At 41.0% G+C, this 25,012-nt stretch overlaps 1 protein-coding gene across 2 annotated transcripts in view; it reads left to right on the forward strand.

Moving 5' to 3' along the window:
• Positions 1 to 25,012, forward strand: part of EMCN (endomucin) — a 53,965-nt gene that overhangs the window by 6,075 nt on the left and 22,878 nt on the right. For both annotated transcript variants that reach the window (XM_051619402.1, XM_051619403.1), the window contains exons 2-5: positions 11,833 to 11,892; positions 13,510 to 13,617; positions 14,010 to 14,123; positions 20,719 to 20,841. In XM_051619402.1, coding sequence (XP_051475362.1) covers positions 11,833 to 11,892; positions 13,510 to 13,617; positions 14,010 to 14,123; positions 20,719 to 20,841 — 405 coding nt within the window. The remainder of the gene's footprint in view (positions 1 to 11,832; positions 11,893 to 13,509; positions 13,618 to 14,009; positions 14,124 to 20,718; positions 20,842 to 25,012) is intronic.

Here is a 25,012-nt window from a genome sequence, read left to right on the forward strand (position 1 = left end):
ATCTATTCCTTCATTTTTTACTAGTTTTCTCACTTCTTTGCATGCTCGTCATTGAATCTGAGCTTTTATTTGAAATACACAGAATGGGTATCATAGAGTGGGTTGATTGGAAGAGGCCTTAAAGATCAGCTAGATCCAACCCCCCTGCATGGGCAGGGACACCTCCCACCAGATACAGTGTTAATAACCTTCTAAATGTTAATGAATGTGGTGCTATCTGTCCCAGTGTGAAGACAGTCCAAAATCATCTTTCCTTGACAGATTATCACTCTTGATCTCAGCATGGGTTATATATTCCAGCAATATAGATGATGTAAATACCAGTGTTTGCAAACTCATTAAAAGTCTATGGAAGAAAAATATCACCCAACATAGGTGAAAAGGCAAAATGTTGAGGATTGCTCTGGCAACGAATTATAAATTCATATGTTTTCACCCCCAAATTCCCCATGTCATCTCTGGTAGAGATGGGTGACTTTGGACATGATACATAGTTAATGCTTCCACTGCCATTCAAAGTCCCCAGAAGTCAAAATCTGGTCTTTTTTTGCCCAGGAATTACAGACTCTGAAACACCTTCCAAGCTGTCCATACTTCATTACTCTGTGATGCCTACAGGTGGTCATAAAGGCCATTGTCTGGGGCATGCTGAAAGAAACATTTGGGTCCAGCATGCAATTTGATTGTAGTTACTTATTTCTGCAGAGGACTGTTAGAATCTCTCTCTTAAAACTGCTGAATTCTTTGAATTATGGAGCTTTCTGGACATCCTATGGAATTTAACTCTGCTTTGCCACAGAACACATAGATCTTGGAACTAACAGCCAGCACCAAAAGCTGGCTGCCCAGAAAGGCTATTAGAGCAGAGCACAAAGCAGCTTTAGCTTCTCTTTAGGAAGATTTTTTTTCTTACAAGAGTAGAGTATTAATATATTTGCTGTGGTTCAGAAAGCAGCAAATGTACTTAACAAACTGTTGGTCTTCAGTTGCAACAGCTTGCTGGAGTAGTTTCCACCATGCAACAAGGGGAAGAACTTAACTAAAGGTTTATACCAAATGACCTAGTCCCTGAGATGTGTCCATGACAGCAAGAGATGGACACAGAACAGGTATTAGAGGCAAAAAAACCCTCCAAGTGCAGAACTGCATATTTTATCCTGTCATGTTCAAATGACTTTAGAGGAATCCATTATTTTCCTTTGCAAGCCATTCCCTGTGCTAATTGGATCATGTGGCCAGCACATCTCAATGCTGTTGAATTTAGGTGAACTAGTGCACAATTTATCTTACTAGCTTAGTGACAATTTCTTGTATTGCACTGTCTGCTTCCTCCCTAATTGCATTCCCCTTGCATTTCCAAGAACTGGCAAAAAAATACTGTGTTGAGGTGCAAATACTGGAAAATGAGGATTGGTCATTTATGGAAGACATAGCCAAGGGAAAAGAAGAGCAGAAGGGTTTGAGTAGGAATGGAACAATTATTCACAATAGTTGCAATTGTCATGGGGAATAAAATTATGCTATTTGCCAATAATAGTACAAGAGGTGTCTGTAGATGTTCATCAACATGAGGTGATGTTCATCAGCATGAGGTGATCAGCTCCCAGCTCACCATGATTTCCCAATGCACTGAATGGCACCCAGAGCTCTGACAAGTCTGAGCATCCTGAGTAAACATCCACTTTTTGCTCCACTAGGAAGCTGGTTCCCAGCATGGTTGCTGTTGTGGCTATCACAGAAGTTCCCACTGCTCTGCAGTAGTGTAGGTCCTCAGTGCTGACCCTCTGCTTCAAGTGCTCTCCTAGTAACAACTCTGTTTTATTAATTCCTACTTCGGAACAGAAACCATTTCAGTTTTGATTCTGAGCTTAGCAGTTGTATCAGATTAGTAGAAATTCAAAATAACATGAGTAGGCAATCAGCTTTGCAAGAACTCACAGAGGAGGCCTTCATCAGCTATATGTACCAGTTACAGAAACTGGGTATTTTTTAAATCCTTCATTCTTGCATACGACCTAACTCCAAGGAGCCTGTACTCCACTTTGGGGTTGCAAAGCCCGTTTTGGGCTTTCCCTTTGGGATATTCTGTACCACTTAACCTTTGTTCTAGGCAAGGTGGAAAAGAGGAAGAGGGACTTGATTAAGCACAGAATTACATTAATTATAGAAGCAATTTACAGGGTTTTCCCAAAGTTTTCTGATGGGAACAGGTTTTTGATGCTCCAGAGGCTATCAGAGTTTTTTTCAGGAAAAGAGTGGCATGGGTGGGTGTGGCTGAAATGAGTGTCTAGGCTGATCCAGGATATGCTAAAAATAAATACCTCATAGCAGACACTGCAGTGACCCTTTCCGGAGCTATGGTTAGTCATGTTGCTGGAGATGCATTTGGATCACAAACATAAAGCAGAACAACTATGATTTCACTAATTGCTGCAGCACATTGCAAACAAGAGCTACTGATTGACCTGGGCTCAGCTTCCCCTTTGGCTGTTTCATACCTGCCCTACCCAAACACAGTCTTTCCTGGGAAACAAAAATAGGCTTGCAAATAGCATAGTAAGGAAAAAGCATTGTAAGCTTTACCTGGAGAAGGACCTCGTTTTCTCTCCACTTTCTAGGTGGGAGTGACTTACAACAAGGCTTCTGTTCTTTCATGTTGCAGGGGAAGGGGTGCTCCTTTCTTTCTTTTTCTTGTTCTACTCAGCAACACACAATATTTAAAAAACCCTTTCTATATAAAACTGCATCCATTAAAGAAATTTTCAAATTTATTTAGCATGACTAACACAAGGGGGGGTGGCAGTTTATTTTTTGTACTATAAAATAATCCTTAGTAACTCCTACCTTTTTCTTACACATGGGCAGACAAATGTATCACCATCAAAGTGTGACAATCTGGTGGTTTAAATAGCATTAAAGGGTTTAATTAAAACCTAGTAAATAGGTTTAACAGGTTTAAATAAAGAGAAGCGTGGAGTTTGGAGTCTTTGTCCAAGGCAGGCTGGAGTGCTGATGAGCATGCTGAGCACATTTATTATTTTATGGAGTGCAAACAACGTGCTCATCTCTCTCCGTAGTACACAGTAATAAAGATAGCCACAAAGCTTCACATGGGAGCAGAGTACGCACTGAGAAAGCTTGTGATTAAAAGTCCTTGGTTGGGAGTTTGCATTTCTTCTTCAAGAAAAGAAACCATGAAACTGGCTGCTAAGTGCCCAGATTTCTATGTCCACACATGGAGAGAGGCCAAGCATGTTGTGCTTGGGTTTTATTCAGATACTCAGTAAACATGGGGGCACTTCTCTGACCCTTCTAATCACTGTTTTCATTGAGAGGGAGCCCTCAGTGACCCAGAGCCAGTCCTTGGCCTCAGTTGTTTTTTGAGTATGCATGGTGGTTCCCTGTGCAGGAGCTGTTTGCTGGGTGCTGTGAGCAGGCTTTGTGGAAACAGCACAGTTTGCTTGGGGAATTAGAAATTCCCAGCAGCCCTCTGCTGGTCCTTGGTGCTGGGTCATGGTAGCCATATATCTGGGTGAACAGGAGGAGCATTGGGGCAGTGCTGGCACCAAGGCTGCATTTCCTGCTTTCTCCGAGTTCCCTGCTGCCTGCTGGAGAAATTGCGACAGCTCCCTCCCTTTCCTTCCTCTCCTCGGTTTTTGGTATCGGGTGCCTCCAACCCACCTGGTTTGCATTTCCTCTGCAGAGCCCAAGTCCCACACTGCCCCAGTTGCTGTTGTCTGTTCCCAAGCCAAGCAGGAGCATCTCTGACACTTGTCTCCCTTTCCAGCTACAGGGCTTTGCATTTGTGTTCTCCCTTCCCTAACGTCTTCCTGTCTCTCCTTTTTTCAGGTGCTTTTGCTTTCTGCAGGGAAGATTTTATGCCATTCTAGCCCAGGAGCTTCTCCTTCCTGCCTTGGTGGCTTCCCACATGCTCTTGCCCATGTTTCTTCCCACTCCTTTATAGCAGGTTGTCTCTGTCTTGTGACACCACCCTGCAACCTAGGACCAGGACCTACAGTGGAGGAGTAGCAAGTTGAACTTAAATGTAAGATCTCAATATGTAGGATTTGTATAGTATGTTTTTGGTTTGCTGCTGAAGAGAAGCGTAACTGACAGGAAGGTAACAGCTTGGCAAACTGGAGGTGGTTTCCCACCTCCCTAGGCAGCAGGAATTATAGGCTTCCAGCTGATTGGCATCAGGCAGCAAAGAACATGGTCTCTCTCCCTGCCTTATGGTTTTTAGCATTGCCTGTAGCATCTGACTACATCTCACCTTAAACATGACCAGTGTAACTTCGTTCAGCGTCCGCATAGTCCTTCCAGTCACTGTTATAAGATACAACAGCAAAAATCCTGAGGAGGAGAATGGCTTATAATGCAGCAGGCTGTGATAAGAGTGTTTGCAGAAGTGCAAAAAGCTTTGTGAGACCGGACTGGAAAGACATTTTGCAATTCTGAGTCATGACGTTATTGCAGTGGCAGTGAGCCAGCATGGGACTGTTATTAGGGATGCAGCTTTCCTTTCACCAAGTGCTATCACAGTGGCAATGGTTGTGTGCAGATACTATTACAAACACCACTGACTGTGTGTGAGGCATAATGTGCCTTCTGTGTTGCTTTAGCATTCTGAAGAAGTATTAAGTGGATTTTTCTTCATGTTTGCATCAAATTAATGAAGTTTTTAAATAGCTTTGTTTAATTTAACATCTTTACTGCACACTGTTATCAGCTCCAGCTGTTCACTAGACTACTGGATCACAGAACCTTGAATTCCCACTTAAAATCTAGCTGATATGACTATAGGGGAAAGATTTAAAGTTAGAATGCTTAAAGATTAATGTATTAGAAAGAGTATTAATTTTATGAACTTCATTATTTCAGAACGCAATCTGCAGGTTTTTAGTATTTTATTATGTTGTGTGTTTTGTTCAATTCATAGATTTTGTATTTGTGATCTTAGAGGTTTTGAATAGGACAAAAGGAATTGATCATTTTGAACAATAATTTGAACAATAAATAAAATTCTAAGAGTATATCCCAACTGGAAGTTTTTGTGATCTGGAAGCATGTAGGCTTCTTCTAAGATTTTGTGCAGTGCTTGGTGGGTTTCTAAGTAATGTGCATAGTATGAGTTAGTCACTTGTAGCCAACCAGTGACCAACCTTTGATCACAATTCAACATTGTTTGATTTTTGGGAAGCTTCATGTCATGACTTCAGTCTTAACAAAATATTCCAGATGAAATTGAAAGTACTACAGGGATGACTGTTCTTAAGATTTATCAAAACACTGAATACAAACCCCTCTGCTCTTAGAAACATGCATGTCTTGAACCTGCAGATTTCCTGGCAATGCCTTTCTCTTGGTATTAGATAACTGTGCAATTATGCAATTAGAATGGGAGTTGAGGGGAGAGGAGCTGTATCTAGAAAAAATAAACTGAAATGCAGAGGGAGGAGAAAAATAACAACACTTACCTAAAATTAATCCCCTTCCTTGCTCTGTCCTGTGTTACAGCTTTCTGCAGTATTTTCAGAGGGTTGATTCTGCACTGAACACGTGCTCCAGAAAAAGCAAAACATTGAGAAATATGACATCTGTTGCAAATGCAAGACTTGCAGCTTGTATCCTTATTATTATTCTGAAAGATCCAGATTATAAAAACTGCATGAAAACTGCAGATGCAGTTGGAATCCTAACCTGCAAGTCTCTCTGGCACTCCAGCAATAAGAGAGTTACTCAAGATGAATGCCATTGTGTGTTGCAGTTTGCAGTTCTCTATAAAATAAGAACATACTGTTACTCCTGTTTTATCGATTGGGACACAAGGACTGTCTATGTAGCAAAATACATAGAATCATAGCATTGTTAGGGTTAGAAGGGATCTTACAGATCATCTAGTTCCAATCCCCCTGCCATGGGCAGGGACACCTCCTGCTAGACCATTTTGCTCCGAGCCCCATCCAGCCTGGCCTTGAAAACTTCCAGGGATGGGGCTTCCACCACCTCTCTGGGCAACTTGTTCCAGTGTCTCACCACCCTCATGGTGAAGAACTTCTTCCTAACTTCTAATGTGAACCTACCCACCTCTAGTTTTGATCCATTCCCCCTAGTCCTACCACTACCCGACATCCTAAAAAGTCCCTCACCAGCTTTCTTGTAGGCCCCCTTAAGATACTGGAAGGCCACAATAAGGTCTCCTTGGAGCGTTCTCTTCTCCAAACCAAATAACCCCAACTCTCTTGAAATACCCAAGCTAATCCGAATGAGGCAAATTAAGTTACAGAAGCTCCATCTAAACTAATTAAACTGTTGTTCTACATAGACATATTAGGGAGGGTGTAGTAATCTCTACTCCACAGTTGTAACCATTTATCTTATTTGTGATGATATATCCAGGAGGGCTGTAATCTCACACACTATTTATGCTAACACAGGATTGCAAAGCCAGAGGCATGGAGGAAGCTGGGGAGATCCTTGGAGAACTGGCCAGCATGGTATCTTAACAAACCAGCCATAAGCATCAGTGGGAGCTACTTTAAAGCTACTTTGTATGTATCTTGGGAAAATGAGCCCAGGTTTCTCGAACACTGCTTATAGCACTCTGTCTTCTCCCTTTCATCTGGAAGTGGAACCTAGGCCTCCACAGAACATTACTGAGGAGGAGAGCCCAAGAGCACCTAAATGCTAAACCTCACCAGGTAGAAGGCCCATGTAGAAGGCCTATTTCTACATCAGGAATTAAAACTTAAGTTTGATCCCTAAATTAATGTATTTAGGTGCACTTTGGTTCTGTTTGGAAGACTTGAATAAAGTTTGAGCACTGTTCAAAACTTGATTCTGCTCTCTGCACAAGGGAGCAGTGTTTGTGCAATGACTAGTTGTTGTGAAACTGGTTGCCTACTCATCTAGGCAACCTATATTTGATTTGGAGGATGTGGGACCCTTTACCCAAGAATGCATTTGAAAGAAGAAAAAACAATTATCTTAGGATTTAGGGTGGAAGATCATGAACCAGGAAAGAGAGATGGATGAGGAGTACAAACAGAAATAAGAGAAGTGCGAGAACTAGACTGTGCCTGGGGAAAGATCAGACAGGAGAATGAAGAGATGAAGCAACAATAAATGAAAATGAAAGAGAAAACATAATAGATAACAGATCTCCAATGTAAGAGTAAACAAGTTGTGTACGTTGCCAGACGGCAGGTACACACATGGGGAACTCTGAGGATATCAGTACCAGCTTTTCCCACGAATACAGCTATAACTTTCTCCAGAAAGGACAAAATGTCAAATGACGTGTACAGTCTTTCCACAGATACTGCTGGAGCAGCTGTTACAGGAGGCTCTATCATGGTTGTGGGGGCTGACAGAACTATCATTTGCTTCCTGAAAAAAGTTTGCTATTTATTTCTGATGGTGTGAAAAGACAGAAAGCAAGAAAGCAACTTTGACTTCTCCATGACTTGTGTATAATTGCCAAGGCTCAAGGCCACACAAACAAAACATATAAAATAAAAAATTATAACAATGCCACCTGTAGATTCTGCTTTATTGCCTTGAAGCAGTGAATTAACATGGACAGGTTTCCTCAGGACACCTCTTTTGTAATTGCTCCCAGCTACAGCCTTTTGGCTATTGCTCTGGTTTTTTCATTGGGAATATCTGACATCCTCATCAGGAAAATGGTTAAAACAGTATTGCCTGGCTGTTACACCATCTGCTTGACACAGGCACTGAAAAACCTGCAAAGGTTCTAGTTCAAATTTCCCCTGTCTGTTGCCTCTAATTTCATCCTCAATGGACATGATGAGAAATTTTTTCTTTTGTCTTTGTTGCAGCTACCTACTTGAGAGCTGCCATCATGCCTTCTATTAATCTTTCCCTCTCTGTGCTAAACAAAAGCAATTCTTGCACTCCTTCTTGAGAGATTTTTTTTTTTTCTAGATTCCTGATTATTTTTATGGTTCTCCATTAAGCCCTGCTCTGGAAATCAACAACCTTATCAACACCCTTCTGAAGCTGGGCCAAGTACTTCAGCAGTGGCCTCACCAGTGCTCATCTGAAAGGAGTGATTTTAGTATGAACATGTGCTCCTTTCTACTTAGTGCAGGTTAAGTGAAAAAATGTCAACAGGCCATTTCACTCACAATTTCTGTAGTGATAGTGACTTTTCCATAAACATAATTTCTTTTCAAAATTGGATATTCATGCCAAAACAGACAGCATTTAAATCCAGTAGTTCATGTAATGTATAGAATAAATATATATTTTGAACAATCTATTAATCTTTAAAAATGTTTTTGTTTTGACTTTTTGGCACTCACTTCTGTATGAGCTGTTTCATGTGAAGTTTTAAACTTGTTTGTGCCCTGTAGTATCCTCTACTCTATAAACAGAACTCCTGATGTAGTATCACACAATCTGCTTTGTTTCTGTCTTAATTATAGTAATGACAGGCATCTAATTAACACAAGGTCAAAACGAGTGTAACTTAGTCTTCCCAGTGTAAAGGTAAAAATAATAAGTGAGAGAGAGGGGAAAAATTAGGAGAGAGCTCAGACCTTGGAGACTGAAGCCTAAATCAAAACCTGCAATTGGAGGAAAACTATGACTGTTGATCAGCCCTGACTGAATTCAGGGACTCCTAAATTTTAAAAAAGAAAGGAAGTTCAGTGTTTCAGTTTTTTCATTTTGAAATTGTGTCTGGAGACCAGATACAAGCTATTTCACGGTTGCTTTAATTTCAGAACAAATGTTCCATTTCAATTCAAGCCAGAAAGGACAATAAAGGGAAATTTTGTGAACCTGGAAAAAAAAAAAAAAAAATTTTTTTTTTCATTTCAGCTTTGTGGCCATGGGTCAAATGTTTTTCAAGCTCTTCTTAATTCCTTCTTACCTTTCCCTGCCACCCTTATTGTCTTCACTGTCTCCAAGCCTTCCTTCCCTTCCCCTCTCATCATCTTCCTGTCCTGTTATCTTCCTCTGAGTTCTGATTTCTTCTCGCCTTTTTATCTACTTTTAGATATGTTTTTTTTCTTTATGGATCTTACCACCACCACCATCATTCCTTGATTCAACCCACTTTCACCTGTGAGCACCTTTTAGCTCTTTGCATGCTCTCCAGGGGCAAGGTTGCTACATTTCCGGTTGCCTGCACCTTTTGGCTGTGTTTGTTGCCAGGGAGCACAGCAAATAGGAGAGGTCTGTGTGTAGGAGAAGTTGTCAAATAGATTTTGGCTACTCCCACGTAAGAGTACATGGAAGTGCTCTTGTATCAAAGTGATCACTGCATCTAGGTTGCTGACAACCATGCAATTCTAACTTTGTTGTCCGTCATGAGAGACTGTTGCCAATATGACATAAACAGAAAAATTAGCCTTTCTGTCTAGTAAGAGTCTTGAATGGGCCATAGTTCTTTTCTCAGTCATTTTTTATCTTTTGCTTTTATCCTCCACAGGATTCTCCTTAGTCACATCTTAATATGGCAAATAAGATGACATAATAGGCCACCAGTTTTGTCACTTCTTTTCATCAACCAATATCCCTGAAATTCTGGCTAGTTTTAAGCTTTTTTGCATGTTGCTTTCAATTTGCTTTAAAAGTATACTTAATCATCCACTGTTTAAAAAAAGCAATTAATTCCTAAAACTAGAGTTTATTCTACTCTGCTAATAAAATTTACATTAGTTCATCTCTAGCCTGTGATAAAATCAGCAAATTGAGAATAATAAGAAAACTGTGACTTAATTTTTTTTTAATTTCTTTTTAAAATTTTGAGTAGATCTCAGTCTATCAACATGGTTATTAAATGGAAGGTCTTTAAAGCATGAATAAACTAAGTATTGCAATGGGCTTTCCACAAAGTCAGGCTTAGTTAAGTGGGGAGTTAGGGAATGAGCTAATTGGCCAGCTAGTGCATTTAGCTGATATTACTGACATGGTAGTTATTGAGAGATGTTATAACAAACCTTATGAAATGTAGGCACTGTTGAAAAAACATTCTGGTTTAATGCTGTGACCTCATGGCATGAAGATTTACAGGAGCTTGGTCAGCAGCTCATAATGAGAATGAACAGATGGAAAACTGCTTGTTATTTAGGGAAACAAGATTGCTTTTGGTCTGTTTGGATAAAGCAGGTTTTCAAAGTATTTCAGGTGTGAGTTATGAATCATTATTCTGACTGGGTAACTAAATGGCAGGAAAAACAGTATTTAAAATGCACTGAGCAAAGGGCCGTGCATAGCCTGACTCTATCCATGTGTCCCAGGGAGTAGGGATGGGGCATCAGCAGGCCCACATGGAGTGGATTTAAATTGATATAGGATATACCCATATCAAACTGGGCCAGCACGTGCTGTGATGAGGCATTGCGGCAGCGTGCCCAGGAGAGCGGGGCTCGTTGAGGAGGGGCAACAATTCAGCTGAGACCCATTAGAACTGGGTGCCAAGAGGGCCGATAAAACCTTACCCTGCTTGAAGAGGAGTCTTAAGGACTCATCTGTAGGCCTTAACATGTGCCTGCAGAGCTCGTGCAATTGTATTATGTATGAGTTTTTTTTCTAGGTTAGATCTGTGACTCTGGCAGGCCTCAGGTGGTGCTCATGAAATATTTATCAGAGGACAGCATGCTGAGCAAAGGGAACAAAGCTGACTGTTCTGCCCTGTAGCCAAAAAAAGAGAGAATGCCAGCATATATTACCATGAATGGAATCACACAAGAATAGTGACATGTTGTCCTGAGTCAGTTTTGTGATGTCTCTATTACAGCATGCGAGTGCAGCATGACGGGATGTCACACTCCAAACCTGAAAGAACTGAGGAATTAGTCTGTGTCTGTGCCATTTTCCTCTCCCATTCAGTCGCAGAGCTGATCTCTTTGTCCCCAGATGTACCCAACCTTGTCTCACAGCTGTGTAAAATGGTTGTGAAATGCCACTGTTTCTGACTGAATGTGTTTTTATCACCTCTTGACTTCTTGTACTAGAAAAATACAGGCACCATAGACCTAAGACTGAAAATCTTACTTGAAGCCAAAACTCCATTTGAGTTATGCTGTTACTACTTTTCAGCACAGCCAGAAGACATAGAAATTATATTGGTTTTGATTTAGTGGAGGGGGCTTTGGGGCCAGTCTTTTTGTTTTGTAATATTGGAGATTTTCACTTACTAACTTGACCTAAGATTTTTTTAAATTGGCATAGTTTACTACAGTAAAACTCTCAACAGCTGGAGCACTGCCTTGAGACCAGTGGGGAAAGTCAGTCATTCCTCACCTTAGTGCTTCCTGAGCCCTGTTCTGTGATTTCTTTTCTTCCCCTTGCATATAAGGATTAGCGTGATGCTGAAAACTCTTCCTTAAGTGCTTGTACTAGCAGGGAGCTAGTCCAGTTTTGTCCCTCCAAGGCAGGAGAATGAGTGCTTGCTCTTGCAGCCAGTTATTTTAGCTAATCCTCCACGCTGAAGACCTAGAGCAACTGTGGTTGTAGTCGGTCAGAGGAGGCACTTGCAAATAAACCTTTACTTTCTCCAGGTTTTTTACGAGGATAATCTTGAAGACAATAATACCTGTTGGAAAACAACCCACAGTCCAAGGAAGGTGGCTGTAGCAGATGCTCCCGTTACAGCAGTGAGGGCAAAGCTAAGAGATTTAGGATACACCTTTAAATAGTTGATGGCACAGCTGTATAATTTGATTGCTTCTGCTAATAGACTTCTGAACTGGATTTTCCAGGAAGGTCCATGCTGCTCTCTGCCTTATATGCCTACACAGTGCTAACCACATCTGGAAGATGGCTGAGGTAATGTGATTCTTTCTGTGTTTATTTCAGAAAATGAGAATTCAACCAGTACTGTCAGAACATCTGTTTCTGCGACAACATCAAAATTGGGTAAGAGTTCAGATTCACTGTTATCTAGTATTTTGAAGCTCCCTTTGCTTTTTTAGTTTTTAATTTTTCCAAATTCTGGGAGAAATTAGGTAACTTATTTAACATAAGGTGACTGTAGAGCAATGTATTTCCCTAAGCTTCTTATAAAAGTCTTTGGAGAAGAAAAGATTGAGGGTTTTTTAGTAAGGAGAAGGTTAATTTCAGCAGGCTGTATTTTTTGTTTCAGGTGAAGAAAGCTGAAATTCTGTGAGTTACTGTGCTCTCAAGGAGTGGTTCAAGTGTGATCAGATATTTAAAAATCAGCTAAGACTTATAGTTCAAGAAGTCATCAGATTCAGAATAATTTGGGTAACAGCATCAGTTAAGGAACTGGGCAGCAGGAGTAGCTGATTTGATGGGTGTAGAGTGATGGAAGAGGAAATGGACTTTACTAGTAAAGAATCACACAAATATGCCAATTTTTGGTCTCAGTTAGTTGGAAAGAATACATGTACATAAAGCTGTCACTTGCAAACATGCTATTGGTAACTTCTTGAAACTATTGATGTCAAGATTGACTTTTGGGAGTAAGGGAGTGGCACCAGTCTGCTCAGTTTCAGGAACTGTGTTCTCTCTGGGAATTGTTTTTACTAGATCACACTTGAAGTCCTAAAATTATGAAGACTCAGCACAGAAGATACTGGTTCATATGATAAAAGTTGTGGTTCTGGTTTACAGCTTTGACTGACACATTCTGTTCTGTTATATTTTGTAGCTTTGTAGTTACGAAAAATCAATATTGACCATGTATCATTCATGTGAGCTAAATATTGACTCCTTTTCAGTCTGAATATTGAAGACTGCTGCATCTAATAAATTGAGAGAAAAAAACAACAACTTGGACACAGAATTATATTTTTTGATAACTAGAGGTATTAATGAGTCTGTTTTGGAGCTGAAAGCACTGAGACAATAATTATGTATCAACTTGAAATGCTAGTAATGGAGGTGAATAAAATGCAGCCAGGTGAAGTATGCGTATGTTATGTTTATTAGAGCAGAAGAATGATTCAATTTCAAATTGTGTTGGAGTTCTTTTATGTTTCAAAAACCCTGATGTTCACGTCTGTTTCAAAGGCATTTTAAAAAAAGCCCAATGCCTCATAGTGAATGAGCTCTTCAAATGTCTCACTGAAATTTCTCTCTCAGCTTTTTGTCAAAGAAGGGTAAACAGTATGTTTATGCTTATGAGAAAAGCATCAGAAGCCCACTGTAAGATTAAAGCACTTTGTGGGTGTGGAACAAGCTCACAGGGAGGGCCATTCTTTGGGGCACTGCTATTCTAAGTGAAACTTAGCACACATCTCTTCCTTAGCGGATGACTGGAAGGTACAGCTGTTAACTTGCAGTGGGCAACTTCTAGATTGTCCCCAGGCTAAACCTTCCCTCTGGTACCAACAATACACACTTTGAATCCTCTTTAAAATCGTGTAGGTAAGAAAGCTCTGTAAGGGCCAGACTTCAACAGAAATTCACTGCCTTTGTGAGGGAGGGCACCTAGAGGTATGGGATATTTCTTTATGCATGATAAAACAAATTAATAAAGATTTGCCTTTCTGATGACTGCCTTTCTTGCAGTAACGGAAGCTGGGAAAGCATCAACTTCACAAGCAACATCATTGCAACAACAAGTGTCAGTGCTGACAACAGCTGCAGTCAGACCTACACCTGAATCCATCATAACTAGTAAGTTAAAGTTTATTTGAGCTAATTGTTGATGCTGTTTCAGTGGTTGTTCAGCAGCAGCACCTTTTGGCTTGGAAATTTATTTTACAGATAGTGAACTCTGGTGAAGCCTTGCAGGGGTGCAGAGGAGCTTCCTGCTGGTCAGTCTCAAGGCAGGCCTTGTAACTGCATTGTCACAGGCTTATTGTTAGTGGGACAACCCACCTCTGGGACAGGGAGTGGCTTTCTCTGCAGCAAAGGGAGTCCTGTCCCTCTTGATCTGCAATTTAAATTGAATATTATTTTCCTAATTTAAAACTAGTCTGCAAGAAGAGCAAGCAAGGTGTTTTGTGTGTGTACATATGTCTGTATGGAAAATTGAAGAAATAAATTGAATGTCACTTCTTTATTAGGTGTCACGCCTTCTTCACATAGTACTACACAACAAATAACACAAGGTACAACAACGCAATCATCAGTAAAAGAGACCACCACAGCAGCATCTAAAAGTGGCAGCACAACAAATAGTAAGTGATAATTTCATTGAGACATTTCTGATTTTTTTGTATGCTACATTTCTGTAAAATGCTGCAGAGCAATAAAAGGAGGTAAAAAAGAGTAGTTTGGGTTATGGATTTGGAGGTTTGAGGAAGCAGAGCTATTCATCCTACCATATTACATATCTTTTATGAATCTTGCCCTACAATCTTACAAAAAGAGTATTATACCTTTAATTGGTAGTGGAGGTGACACAAAGTCATTACATGGATTTGAATCTCCCTGTAATTGAGAGAGATATATTTGGAAGGGGTTTAATTTTTGTTTTCTTCTGCAATTTTGATTTTTTTAATAACTATTTCATTAAAAATAAATTATTCTGTGTGATAAGAGTGGTGTCAGAACAGCCCCCTTTATTTTTATTTTGATATATGTTACAATGCTACTGTTAATTATGTTCTGTATTATTATGAGTCCCAGTATTGAAAGCTGAGAGCTGGTACTAATTGCCCTGCACCAATCTTAGGAAATACCTCAATCTTAGGATTTGATTCTAGAAAAAGATATTTTTTTTTCTTAAATCCCATGTATCCAGCAAGTAGTTGGATTAATTTAAACAAGTACAGTAATATCCAAAAGGAGCTCAGTGAACTCAAGATGAAATTCCATCTCCTCCTTTCATCTGTGAACTACAGTGTAAATATTGATTCAAGTATTTTGCTGAATCAGAGCTTTGAAATACTACATTCTTTATACTTAATTGACTAAAAAAATAATATTAAAAAATATTCCAGATATTTAACTCAGCTGTCAGTGATACACCAATGTTCTCAAAGTTGGTATTTAGAGCATACTGAACTGTGACAAATGACTAGAACTTGACTTCCCTTGGTTTTCTTGCCTAAAAAGAATCACAGAATCAGAGAATCACAGGATGTTAGAAGGCAGGGACCTCTGGAGATCAAGTCTTGAAAGTCTCCAGAGACTCCACAACCTTTTTGGGCAGCCTGTTCCAGTGCTCTGTAAGCCTTACAGTAAAGAAGTTTTTTCTCATGTTGAGGTGGAACTTCCTGTGCTCTAGTTTGCATCCATTGCCCCTTGTCCTATCACAGGGCATGACTGAAGAGAGGTTGGCCTGTCCTTCTTGACACCCACGCTCCAGATACTTGTGTACATTAATGAGATCCTCTCTCAGTCTTCTCTTCTTTAGTCTAAACATGAAGCAGCCTACATGCTTTCTCTGTGAAAATTCTCCTTTAAAGCTACCCCTCATGGACCAGAGCCTGCTAAGCTGCTTGGACAATTACCCTTTCACTTAGTGGTTACATCTACTGCTGCAGCTTTCCTGCTGTGCTTGGTGTAGGGAGTAGTTTGATCATCAGCCCCATGTCTTTTGTGTTTTGCCTTGGCTTTTAAATGCCAGTATCGGGGAGTCACAGGACACAGTGTGGCCAATGCACAAGCTGCTGAAGTGATATTGAAGGCCACAACGAATATTTTTAAGCTTGCATTTGTGACCCTGTGGGCCTGTCAAAAGCCCACGGCATGGTGTATCTCATCACAGATGCATTTCCTAGTCTTTTTGGTTTGGTAGATGTTCCTGACTTGTGGGTACTGAAGCAGCACAGTCACCTGGAACTAAACTTTGGTGACAGGTAGCACTCCCAGCAGGGAAAGGAAAGCTAACGAGGAAAGGCATTCCTGCCAGTGCAGCTTAGCTCTGGCCACTGCTCTGCACTGATGCCCTGAAAAACTGGTGCTGGCGTTACGATGGTGCTGGAGGTACCATGGACCTGGGCGTGCGGTTTTCACCAACGCGCCTCCTATTTTCCTCCTGTGTTCTCTTCCCACTGGCTAGAGTTCAGTCCCTAGTTGCTTGGGATGTGATTTGGTTTTGAAAATCCTCATTTAAGCTAAAAAAAACCTGCAAAACTTTGTGTTTAAAATGGTTGATAAGTGAACCTAAATCAGGGCTTACCTGCCTCTCCTCTTTGTAAACAGGAAAATTAAAGAAGACACTGGGGACTGCCCTGCAGTAAAATACTTTAGATTTTCTTTCAACATTAAGGAGCATATAGAAAAATTGTGTCTGTGGAAAAGAATGTAAATGTTTCTTAAAACAAAATTCTCATCTACCTTTCAAGAAAGTCACAGCCTTGCCTTCAGCATAAAAGGGGAGGATGGGACACAAGGTTGTGGCTTTGGGACAGGGCACAGGGGCTGTGCAGATGTGTGGCCAGCCCTTGTAGAAATCCCACAGACCCCTTAAGCACTGTCTGACTGGTGGCTAAAGCCATCTCTGTTTCCACCCTGTGCATTGGCATGGTGAGGTGCTGCTGGCATCACTGCACCCTCCCAGCCCTTCCAGCATCTCCAGCAGCAGTGCAGGGCTAGGGGAGTCATGCTCCCTGAAATAAGCACAGGCCTGGCAAGACTTCTGCTCTCAAAATGGACAGGAGATTAAAGCTGTGTACTTCCTCTTTTTCTTTTTCACTAGCCCTTTCTTCTCCCTCTCTTTGAGCTGGCTGACTAGGACAGAGGCAGAAATTGGTGGTGTCTTTGTGACACTTCAAAATTTACTTTTACTACACCTGATTTTTAAGAAAAAGCAGGTGCCTCTGTCATTTTGTAATGGAGGCCATCACTTTCTCTGCTTCAATCCCTGATAAAAGCTTCAGCAAATGATTGCATTCATGCAGCAGAGATTTGACAGGGCTTCCTGTCTCCTCTGCAATTTCTGTGGTTCCTGTCACCTTTTGTTATAAATTCAGGAGAAGCCCCCAGTGCTCCACATGCTATGAAATAATCCAAATGACTGTCTTTTTTTGCTTTTTAAGTCTTTATATTCTTTTTTTTGTGCAGGCCAGATGTACAATCTCACCACCTTTGTCCTCCTGCCCTGTTTATTATATTGAAAGCCAGAAATCAGACTTGTCTCCTTAACTTCCTTATTTATTTATATTAGGGGCCAAATCTAATAGCTCACATTTAGTCAAAAGAATGACCTCACTTGTGCAGCTCAGGACAGAAAACAAGAATTTATACAATGCCATCTGCATCTGCAATCAGGATTTTATATCCTGTAACACTTGGAGTTATCAAAGAGAACATGAAAAGAAATGCAACAAAAGATGGTGTTCTTCCTCCCTTGTATACAGAGAAAGCATCTTATGCAAGGTTAGCACCCAAGGTGTTAAATTACAAGAAGGAGTAGGTTTTTGGGTGTTTCATGAATACAATCATTAATGCAAATAGTTTCTTAGGCTATTGGTTACAGGGGCTAGGCCTATGTGTGTGATTATGCTAGAGAAACCAGCTCAAGGGAGAAGGTTTATTCATTTGGGTGCAGTTCCTTCTACCCTGTAAAGGTGATTCCTTGATTCACTGATTGGCCAAGTATGGCTTTAACGCACATACAGATGCCTATGTTCTTTGTGGTGCATAGGGTTTGTACAGAGTATTTGCTGCTTACTTGAAGCATGTTATGATGTCAAAGCTAGTTAGGTAACAGCCTGCTTTAAAGAAAATACAAAGTACTCTTGGGAAGTGCCAAAATATATGTGGATTAGATGTAGGTTAAGTAGAAAATCATCCCAAGATCAAGTGTTGAATTTCAGCTGGTTAAAGAAAATGAAGAGTTTATCAGAGCACAAAAAGCAAGGAAATACCTAAGGCTCAGATGCTTTGCAGAGAAGCTTTAGGCTCCCTGTTGTTGATTATCCCTTTGACAAATACGTGTTAACACGCTGTCATTTACCGTATCAAAATGTCAGCAGGGAGAGCTGCATCATCACCAGGGAGTTCTGCTGCTGCAGCAATCAGCCCCATTCGGACAGCTATTTTACAGTCTTTACTGCTTTGCCATTTTTATTCATAATCTGCTGTTGACAACAAGCCCATTAAGCGATGATGTGGGTGCTTTTGCAGCAGCAGCAGCCGCCCTCCTCTGCCGTGCTGCTTTTCTGTGAGCCCAGGCCTCCCCCTGCCAGGCAGGCAGGGATCCTGGCTGCAGCCGGCTGAGCCGGAGCGTGATGAATGACTGCAGCGATGTGTCAGTGGGGACGGCAGGACTGAGTCATCGTGTGCCCGCGCAGAGCACGGGCACCGCACCGAGGACTTGCGCTGTCTCCTCCTGTTGAGATCAAATTAAACCTTGCATAGATATGAGTTATGTGATTTACCGAAAAGACAGATTTCTAGGAGGCGTGCTGTGCTGTCAGTGCTGCCGTTGCACGCTTGAGCAGCGGCTGGATGCCGATGCCTCTGCTCCCACAGGCTTTCGGCGCAGAAGCTGTTCTGTCTGCTAAGTGTGTCGATGGTGAAGCCTATGCTGTGTCCCAGGCGTAAGGCTTAGATGCTGCTTAAAAACCACTTCAAAGCCACAAGTCAGCAGAGAATTGGGTTGCTAGGATTTAATCTTAAGAGTGGTACAGTGGAATTAAGGGAACCTTCCCTGACAGGTTGCATTTTTTATCTTGGAAATGGTGAAAACTGTCACACAGACTTTTGTTGCACAGCACGTCTACTTCTCCCCTTGACACCGGGAGCGGGGAGCTGGTTTTGCAGTCTGCTGAAATAAGTGCAGCAAGCTGCATGCCAAGCCCCAGGTAACGACGTGAGTCAGATCTGGTGCTACCCCTGCGCTGCAGGAAGAATCTTATCCAGAATGAATTAAAAAAACCCAAAACAACACGAAATGGGAATGCTAGCATCCCTCCCCTCCTGATCCCCCGCCGAGGCATATCCAGCGCGCAGCCCGTGTTCTCGAGAACAATCTGTTCTCGCAGCTCCCAAGCACAGGAGGAGCACCCAGGGCTGGGCTGCTGCCAGGACTGATAGGACGCCTGGAATGTGTGATCCCCATGGGAAAACAGCTCTCTGCAGGGTTACAAGGCAACTGGCTGCCTCCCTCCCCGTTTCTCCCACACACCTGATTGATTTGCAGCATTCACAAAGCGTATTTGTGTTCAAATGTCTCTGCACATGAAGATTCGCTGTTTTTCTGCTTTACTTTTAATTTCCCATGCAAGCTTTTAGTAACTTCCAATAAAGGAGACACACAAGATGGTTGCTGTTACTGCTACAAGCCCATGCATCTTAAAGAGGGAAGGAGGTTTTTTGGATTGTTTGCTTTTTTAATTAAATTGATCTCAGGTTAAAATTAAAACTTTAAAATCTGAATACGAAGCAGCTGCAGTAAGACCCCAAAGTGGGAAAAGTTAGCCTTTATAGCTTCATTCAAAGCTTCTGTGAGGAGAATGCAGTAAAAAATGATGTAGAGAGAGACATTTTACTCTTATCTCTACTGCAGATTAGGCTTGCATCTTGAAGGGGTGCAAATGCTGAGGTTTCTGGAGGGTGCTGACAGTGAAATTAAGCTTCTAATTCAGTAGAATCCCAATGAAACTTTAAAGCATTTAAGCTTGTTTAGTATTATTTTCACTGTGGCTTCCTTCCAATACCTTGATCTTCAAAGATACCATCCATGGCTGTCCACCTCCTCTCAGTTTGCAAAGCTGTATGAGTCCCCTGACACCAGTGGCTTCAGCTCACTCCTTCTCAGCTCAGTGATTTTTGAAGCTTGCCTCTCCAAGGTATTGCATTTAATAAACAAAAGGGGAAGGGAAGGCCCAAGTTCAAGGTGTGTAGTAGTAGGACTTCGGGTCTTAGGGTTGTTTTCCTGAGGAAAGAGTTCTTTGAGGGGCCAAAGTAGTAATCAGAGTTTCTGAATAAAGCATGTGATGAGGTGTTCCTTATCATTCACATGTATCATGTGCTTATGTTGTCTAAAACATGTCTTGAAGTTGTTTTAGTTCCAGTGTTTGAAATTCATTTGAAGAGGCACCAAAAACAGTTTACAGTTCGATTGCATCTCTGATTTATATCAGAAAGGAAGTATAACCCTACTCTGGGGCACCCCTATGTTTTATTCAGTAGGCACTGTCTTGCTTGTTGTTATGCTGAGGTTTGAGCATAGAGGTGGGAATTATCAGCTGTGCTGAAACAGCTTAAATTCTTTCTCACTGTTATTTGATGACCTTCAGTTCCACAGGCTCAGGCCATGCCCTGCATCGCCCAAGGAATCACCTTGGGCTGTAAATCTTGTGTCAGAGGTGATTTTGATCCTCTGTTGACTGTGTGAGAGTAGAAATAAGACACTTTAATTTTTTATACCTTAATTTGTAGGGATATATTATTTCCTAGACCTTACCAGCACAGAATGAAATAATTAACTCTGTGCTTATTGACAGTCCCTACAACTTTTTACAATATCACATTATGTGACAATTGTGACTGAAACTTGCATATTTTTTTTTTCTAAGATTAAAACCAGACGGCAGTAAGTGAGCTTCTCTCTTCTTACATTGCTCTTGGTGCAAGATTCTCTAGTTAACTTGGGCTCCCAAATCAAAGCTCTAGGCTGTCTTCTTGCACAGTTGTGAGGCTGTTGCTGATGCTAGGATGTGCCTTATCTATGCCAGTAGTAACAACTCTGTAGGGATGGTTCACTGCGTGCCATGTGCTTATCAGAAGCTGTTGTGCTTCAGTGATGGTGGGAGCATTTGTCTGGGGAATGGTGCAGAATCTAGGGTGTTCTTACTTGGATGTCTGTCTCATTTCCAGCTACACAAGAAAGTGGAACACATCTGGCACCAAATGGGAGTTTGGATGCTTCATCTACTATGGGATGGTCTTTGTCTTCTACAACTTCCCTACAAAAACCCACCTCTGCTCATGGAACCCCAGGTAAGTCCTGAAAACATACACTCTATTATCCTATATGAACAGTTAAAAATGTGCAAAACATTTTAATCTCTTCTTCACTTGTGCATTGTCCTGGAATGAGGGCCACCTATTTATTCATGCAGGGTACGCTGCATCCATGTCATCTAGCTATAAAGATATGATGAGTGATAAGTGAACTTCAAAACATTCAGCTGGAATACTCAGTGTCGTTACAGGAGGACATAATTCACAGAAGATAATAGCAGTCTTTATATGTGTTGTATGTGATCATTGTGTAGCATTGACTGCTAGAAGAGGTCATTGAGATAAATCTTCTGGCTGCAAAGCGAAGGGGACGAAGGAGAAAGCAGCTATAATTTTTACAACTGTTAATAATATCTAGAGGGCAAGTTAATGCATATTACCAATTAGATGACATTGTTCAAAGCACAACATGGTTGCATGCAGGGGTCAAAAAAGATATGAATCCTTCCTAACTCCCGTCTAGTTTTATTGGTTTTCAGGGTATGTTTTGGTGTATTTATCTACTAAGCAACACTGTAGTGAATGTAGATGCCAGGTCATATGTGTTATCATTTATTGTGCTTCTAGCTGGCTTAACTTTTGTAGATTTTGATGAACCACTTATTCAGGTTTTTTTAAGATCTTCTGAGCCTTAATTTTACTCAGTACTTACTTTCAGCTACATGTGTCTAAATCCAATAAGGACACTGATTTGTTTACGTACCCCAATCGTTATTAACGTTTAACATCCCCCAGGGGATACAAGACTCTTTTCACAACCTCTGGATCGTGTTTGTGGGAGATAAGTATGTGCATGTACTGGGATTTTTCCTCATAGAGGAAAGGACTGGATATAAAACTGAAGTAATATCATATGCTCAGTATGCACTGAAATGCTTAGAAGCGTGCAAAAAGATGTTGTAATAATAAACGTTTTAAGAAAGTTAGGATTTTCTCATTTTTAATCCAGGACCACTGATTTAGAGTGGATTTCTTGCAATTATTTCAATAAGCCTGTGGCCCATATGCAGATGTGAGCTGTAATTACTCGATTATCCTGTTAGGTTTTGTGTCTTTGGGCAGACATGTGCATGGTATGGAAACTTTACTATTGGTACACTGCAACAATGCGGTAAATTACTATGCTTTTAATTAAAGGTTCTCCCACACAGGTAAAGTCTGCATGTTAAAATTAAATTGTAATACATATAAAGCTACGGATCATGTGTATTGAATTACCTATTACATTTACATTTTACGTTTAAAATTTGCCCAGAAAGTTTTACAATGTTCCTTGGGTCTGTTTGAAAAAGTCATCATTTTACTCAGCTCACTTTGCTGTAAAACCAATAAATCGTCTTGATCTCGGGGACTACCCAAGATGTCAGGACTGTATTTTTGCCTGGCTGTGAAAGAAAGGGCCCGTTTCTCCAGCGGGAGTCAGTCTAGTGCTTGGCACAGCCAGCACTCTGAGTTCCTATAAAACTGCCATTTCAAAATCGCTTCCTACCGCACCAGGGTTTCCATGTTTGCACCTTTCCTGTCTCCTCACAGCACTAGCTTCTTTCTTGCAGCTTAAATACACAAGAGATTCCATTGCTCACCTTAATGAGTGAGGTAGCTTATCCCAAATGGGTGCACCTTTAGACCACCCTTGCTCTCTTATTTTCTGCATATGTTACAGACTTGAAGAAAAAATGTTTTGATTCCCTCTAAACAGATTTCTTCTCCTGTGTGCAATCGCTCAGGGCCATGGGAAGCCATATGCTGCACCCTAATAAGTTTAAAAGCAAAGCAAGTGTGAAGCCATTTGTTTTGTTCTGTGCTGAGACTAGCAGAAATGCTTAGTCTCACTGCCATTAGATTATTTCTTCCCAAATCTTTGAAATTTCACATTCAAGGGGATATTTTTGTTGACCACCGCAGAGGCTGATATGTACAGTGGGGCTGGTGCTGCAGCCCATAAGGTTTAGAGCAGCTTGCCAGCCAAAGGCACCCAAGCTACAGCTTCTGCATGGGAGCTCAGGGGCAGACAAATTAATGTCAAACTGATCCAGACCAGAACATTTCTATTTGCTTTGCTCAACCAAAATAATTCAGTTGGCTAACTTCAATGCAAAATAATATATTTAGTTTTGTGACAATTTTCCATTTTAAAAAAAAATTTGCCATTTTGGTGAAAATTTCCTTTCTTGCTGCAGAAAAAGAAAGAAGGACATTTTGAAGAGAAATTTCCCATCAACCATGCCAAGAGATCAGGGTGTGGGAGGAGTACCACAGGGAGCTGGAGAGCGACTGAAATGAGTGGGGAGCCTAGGAAAGAGCTTGGATAAACATCAGAGAACAGTAGTGGTGTATTAAAGAAGATTGAAACAACCAGCCATGGAGGAGGGGCTGCACAGTGCTCACCCAGGCTAGAGAAGGCAATAAGGACTGTTTTTAGCAAAGAGAGCAAACTGCATGCATGCCATTGACACATGCACTTCTTTAACTTTGGTTGTCATGTATAATATACCTCCTACTCATCCTCCACCTCCACAGAGGATTACTTGCTAATATTTTATTTTCTCCTTATGTTAAATTAATGAAAAATCAGAGATTTAATGAATCAGTGAGAGTCTAAATACATCTGAGAAACTGCAGGTATTGTAGCTTTTTCTTCTGTGACCTAAACAACAAAAAAAATCCATAAAGCAGTATGAGCTTAAGTTCACCCAGCAGCATGGTAAGATAAAATGATCTATTATAATAAACTTTCAGATGAATCAACCTGCTGCATCTATTGATGTCTTTATTGAACTCCTCCAATTATAAATCCTACTCACTTGATTCAAAGGAGGCATCTCCTAAGAAAAATTCTTGTGAGTAAGACAAGAAGGGTTTGACTCTCTGTACACAACCTGTGTAGGAACTCTGGATAGTGAGATTAGCTAAAAATTGCCCACTGTATCTTCAGCTTCTACACAAGTAAGAGAGACACAAAAATCAGAGCATCTCGGAGATGCAAAACACAGCAAAGCCTCAGTTAACACAATTACAGATCTATAGCATGGTCAGGGCATGGAGGGTTTTTTAAAGTTCTTAATTTTGCTTTGATTTATATTGTGGTATCCCCTCTGAGTAATCAGCCAAATGTATTCATTTGTTTTGCCAGTGAACACAGTTTCCTGTGTCTGCTTTCCAAAAACACAAGCAGCAAACTGCAGGGTATCCAGGCTGCTTAGGTAGTAGTTGTTGGAGAGCAGAGTGGGGAGAGGTTAGTTATTGGTCTCTTTCTCCATCTGTCAGGCTTCTAACCAGCGCTGAACTGACTCAGGCAGGTATTTTCAAATCAAATAATCATTGCATGCCAGATTTTTTATCCTTGTCCTCCTTACTGCACACTGAGGACTCAGCACAGCCAGTGTTGCACACCTCACTTTTCATGATGAATCTGGAAATCTTCCCAGGTTATTTACACAGAGCATCTGTCCCCTAACTCTCAGCCCCAAAGGATGTGGTAAGATCTGAACAGGCAGCTAGAACAACTATGGTAACTTTGTCAGCAAGCAAAATGCTGCCTTTCCTTCTGTCCTTCTTATCCTGTAGAACAGCAACATGTGACCTCCCACACCTAAAAGAACACTGGATGGTTGTTTAGAAAATGCAAAATTACGTTCCCTGCTGACCCTCTCTGATAAGCACAGCTTTGTTTGTGTGGCAGGGCTGAGTGGTCTCTGAACAGAGGGTGAGCTGGTGCCTTGCTTGCATACTGTGAGCAGGGAGAGAAGGGCACAAGGTTTTTCCTGTTTAATTTTTCATGTTCTAGCAGAATCTGGAAGACACCTTTGGGAAAGAAGCTTGTAGTTTTATGGTGTAGATACATGCAGTTTTTAAAAAATGACCAAGACTCAGATGGTTCCTACAGTCCTTGAAAAAAGGGTAGGGGTCTGCTATCATGTTTCCTACCTGGGGTAATTTCTGCTATCTGGTTTTACTGAAGTGCTAAGGTGCAGCCAGGACAGCAGCATGGGTTTTAGTTGTGCCTCTGGGTACTGAACTGCAGGTTGCCTGACCTTTCCTGTTCACAGAGCCTATACCTCTGACAAACCTCAAGTCTTTGATGAACCTGGATATCAGTCTTGGGCTTGACTAGCTTTTTTCTATGTATTTATTTGCTCTAAATTGA

Source organism: Apus apus, chromosome 4 (assembly GCF_020740795.1).
Source record: "Apus apus isolate bApuApu2 chromosome 4, bApuApu2.pri.cur, whole genome shotgun sequence".
NCBI lineage: Eukaryota > Metazoa > Chordata > Aves > Apodiformes > Apodidae > Apus > Apus apus.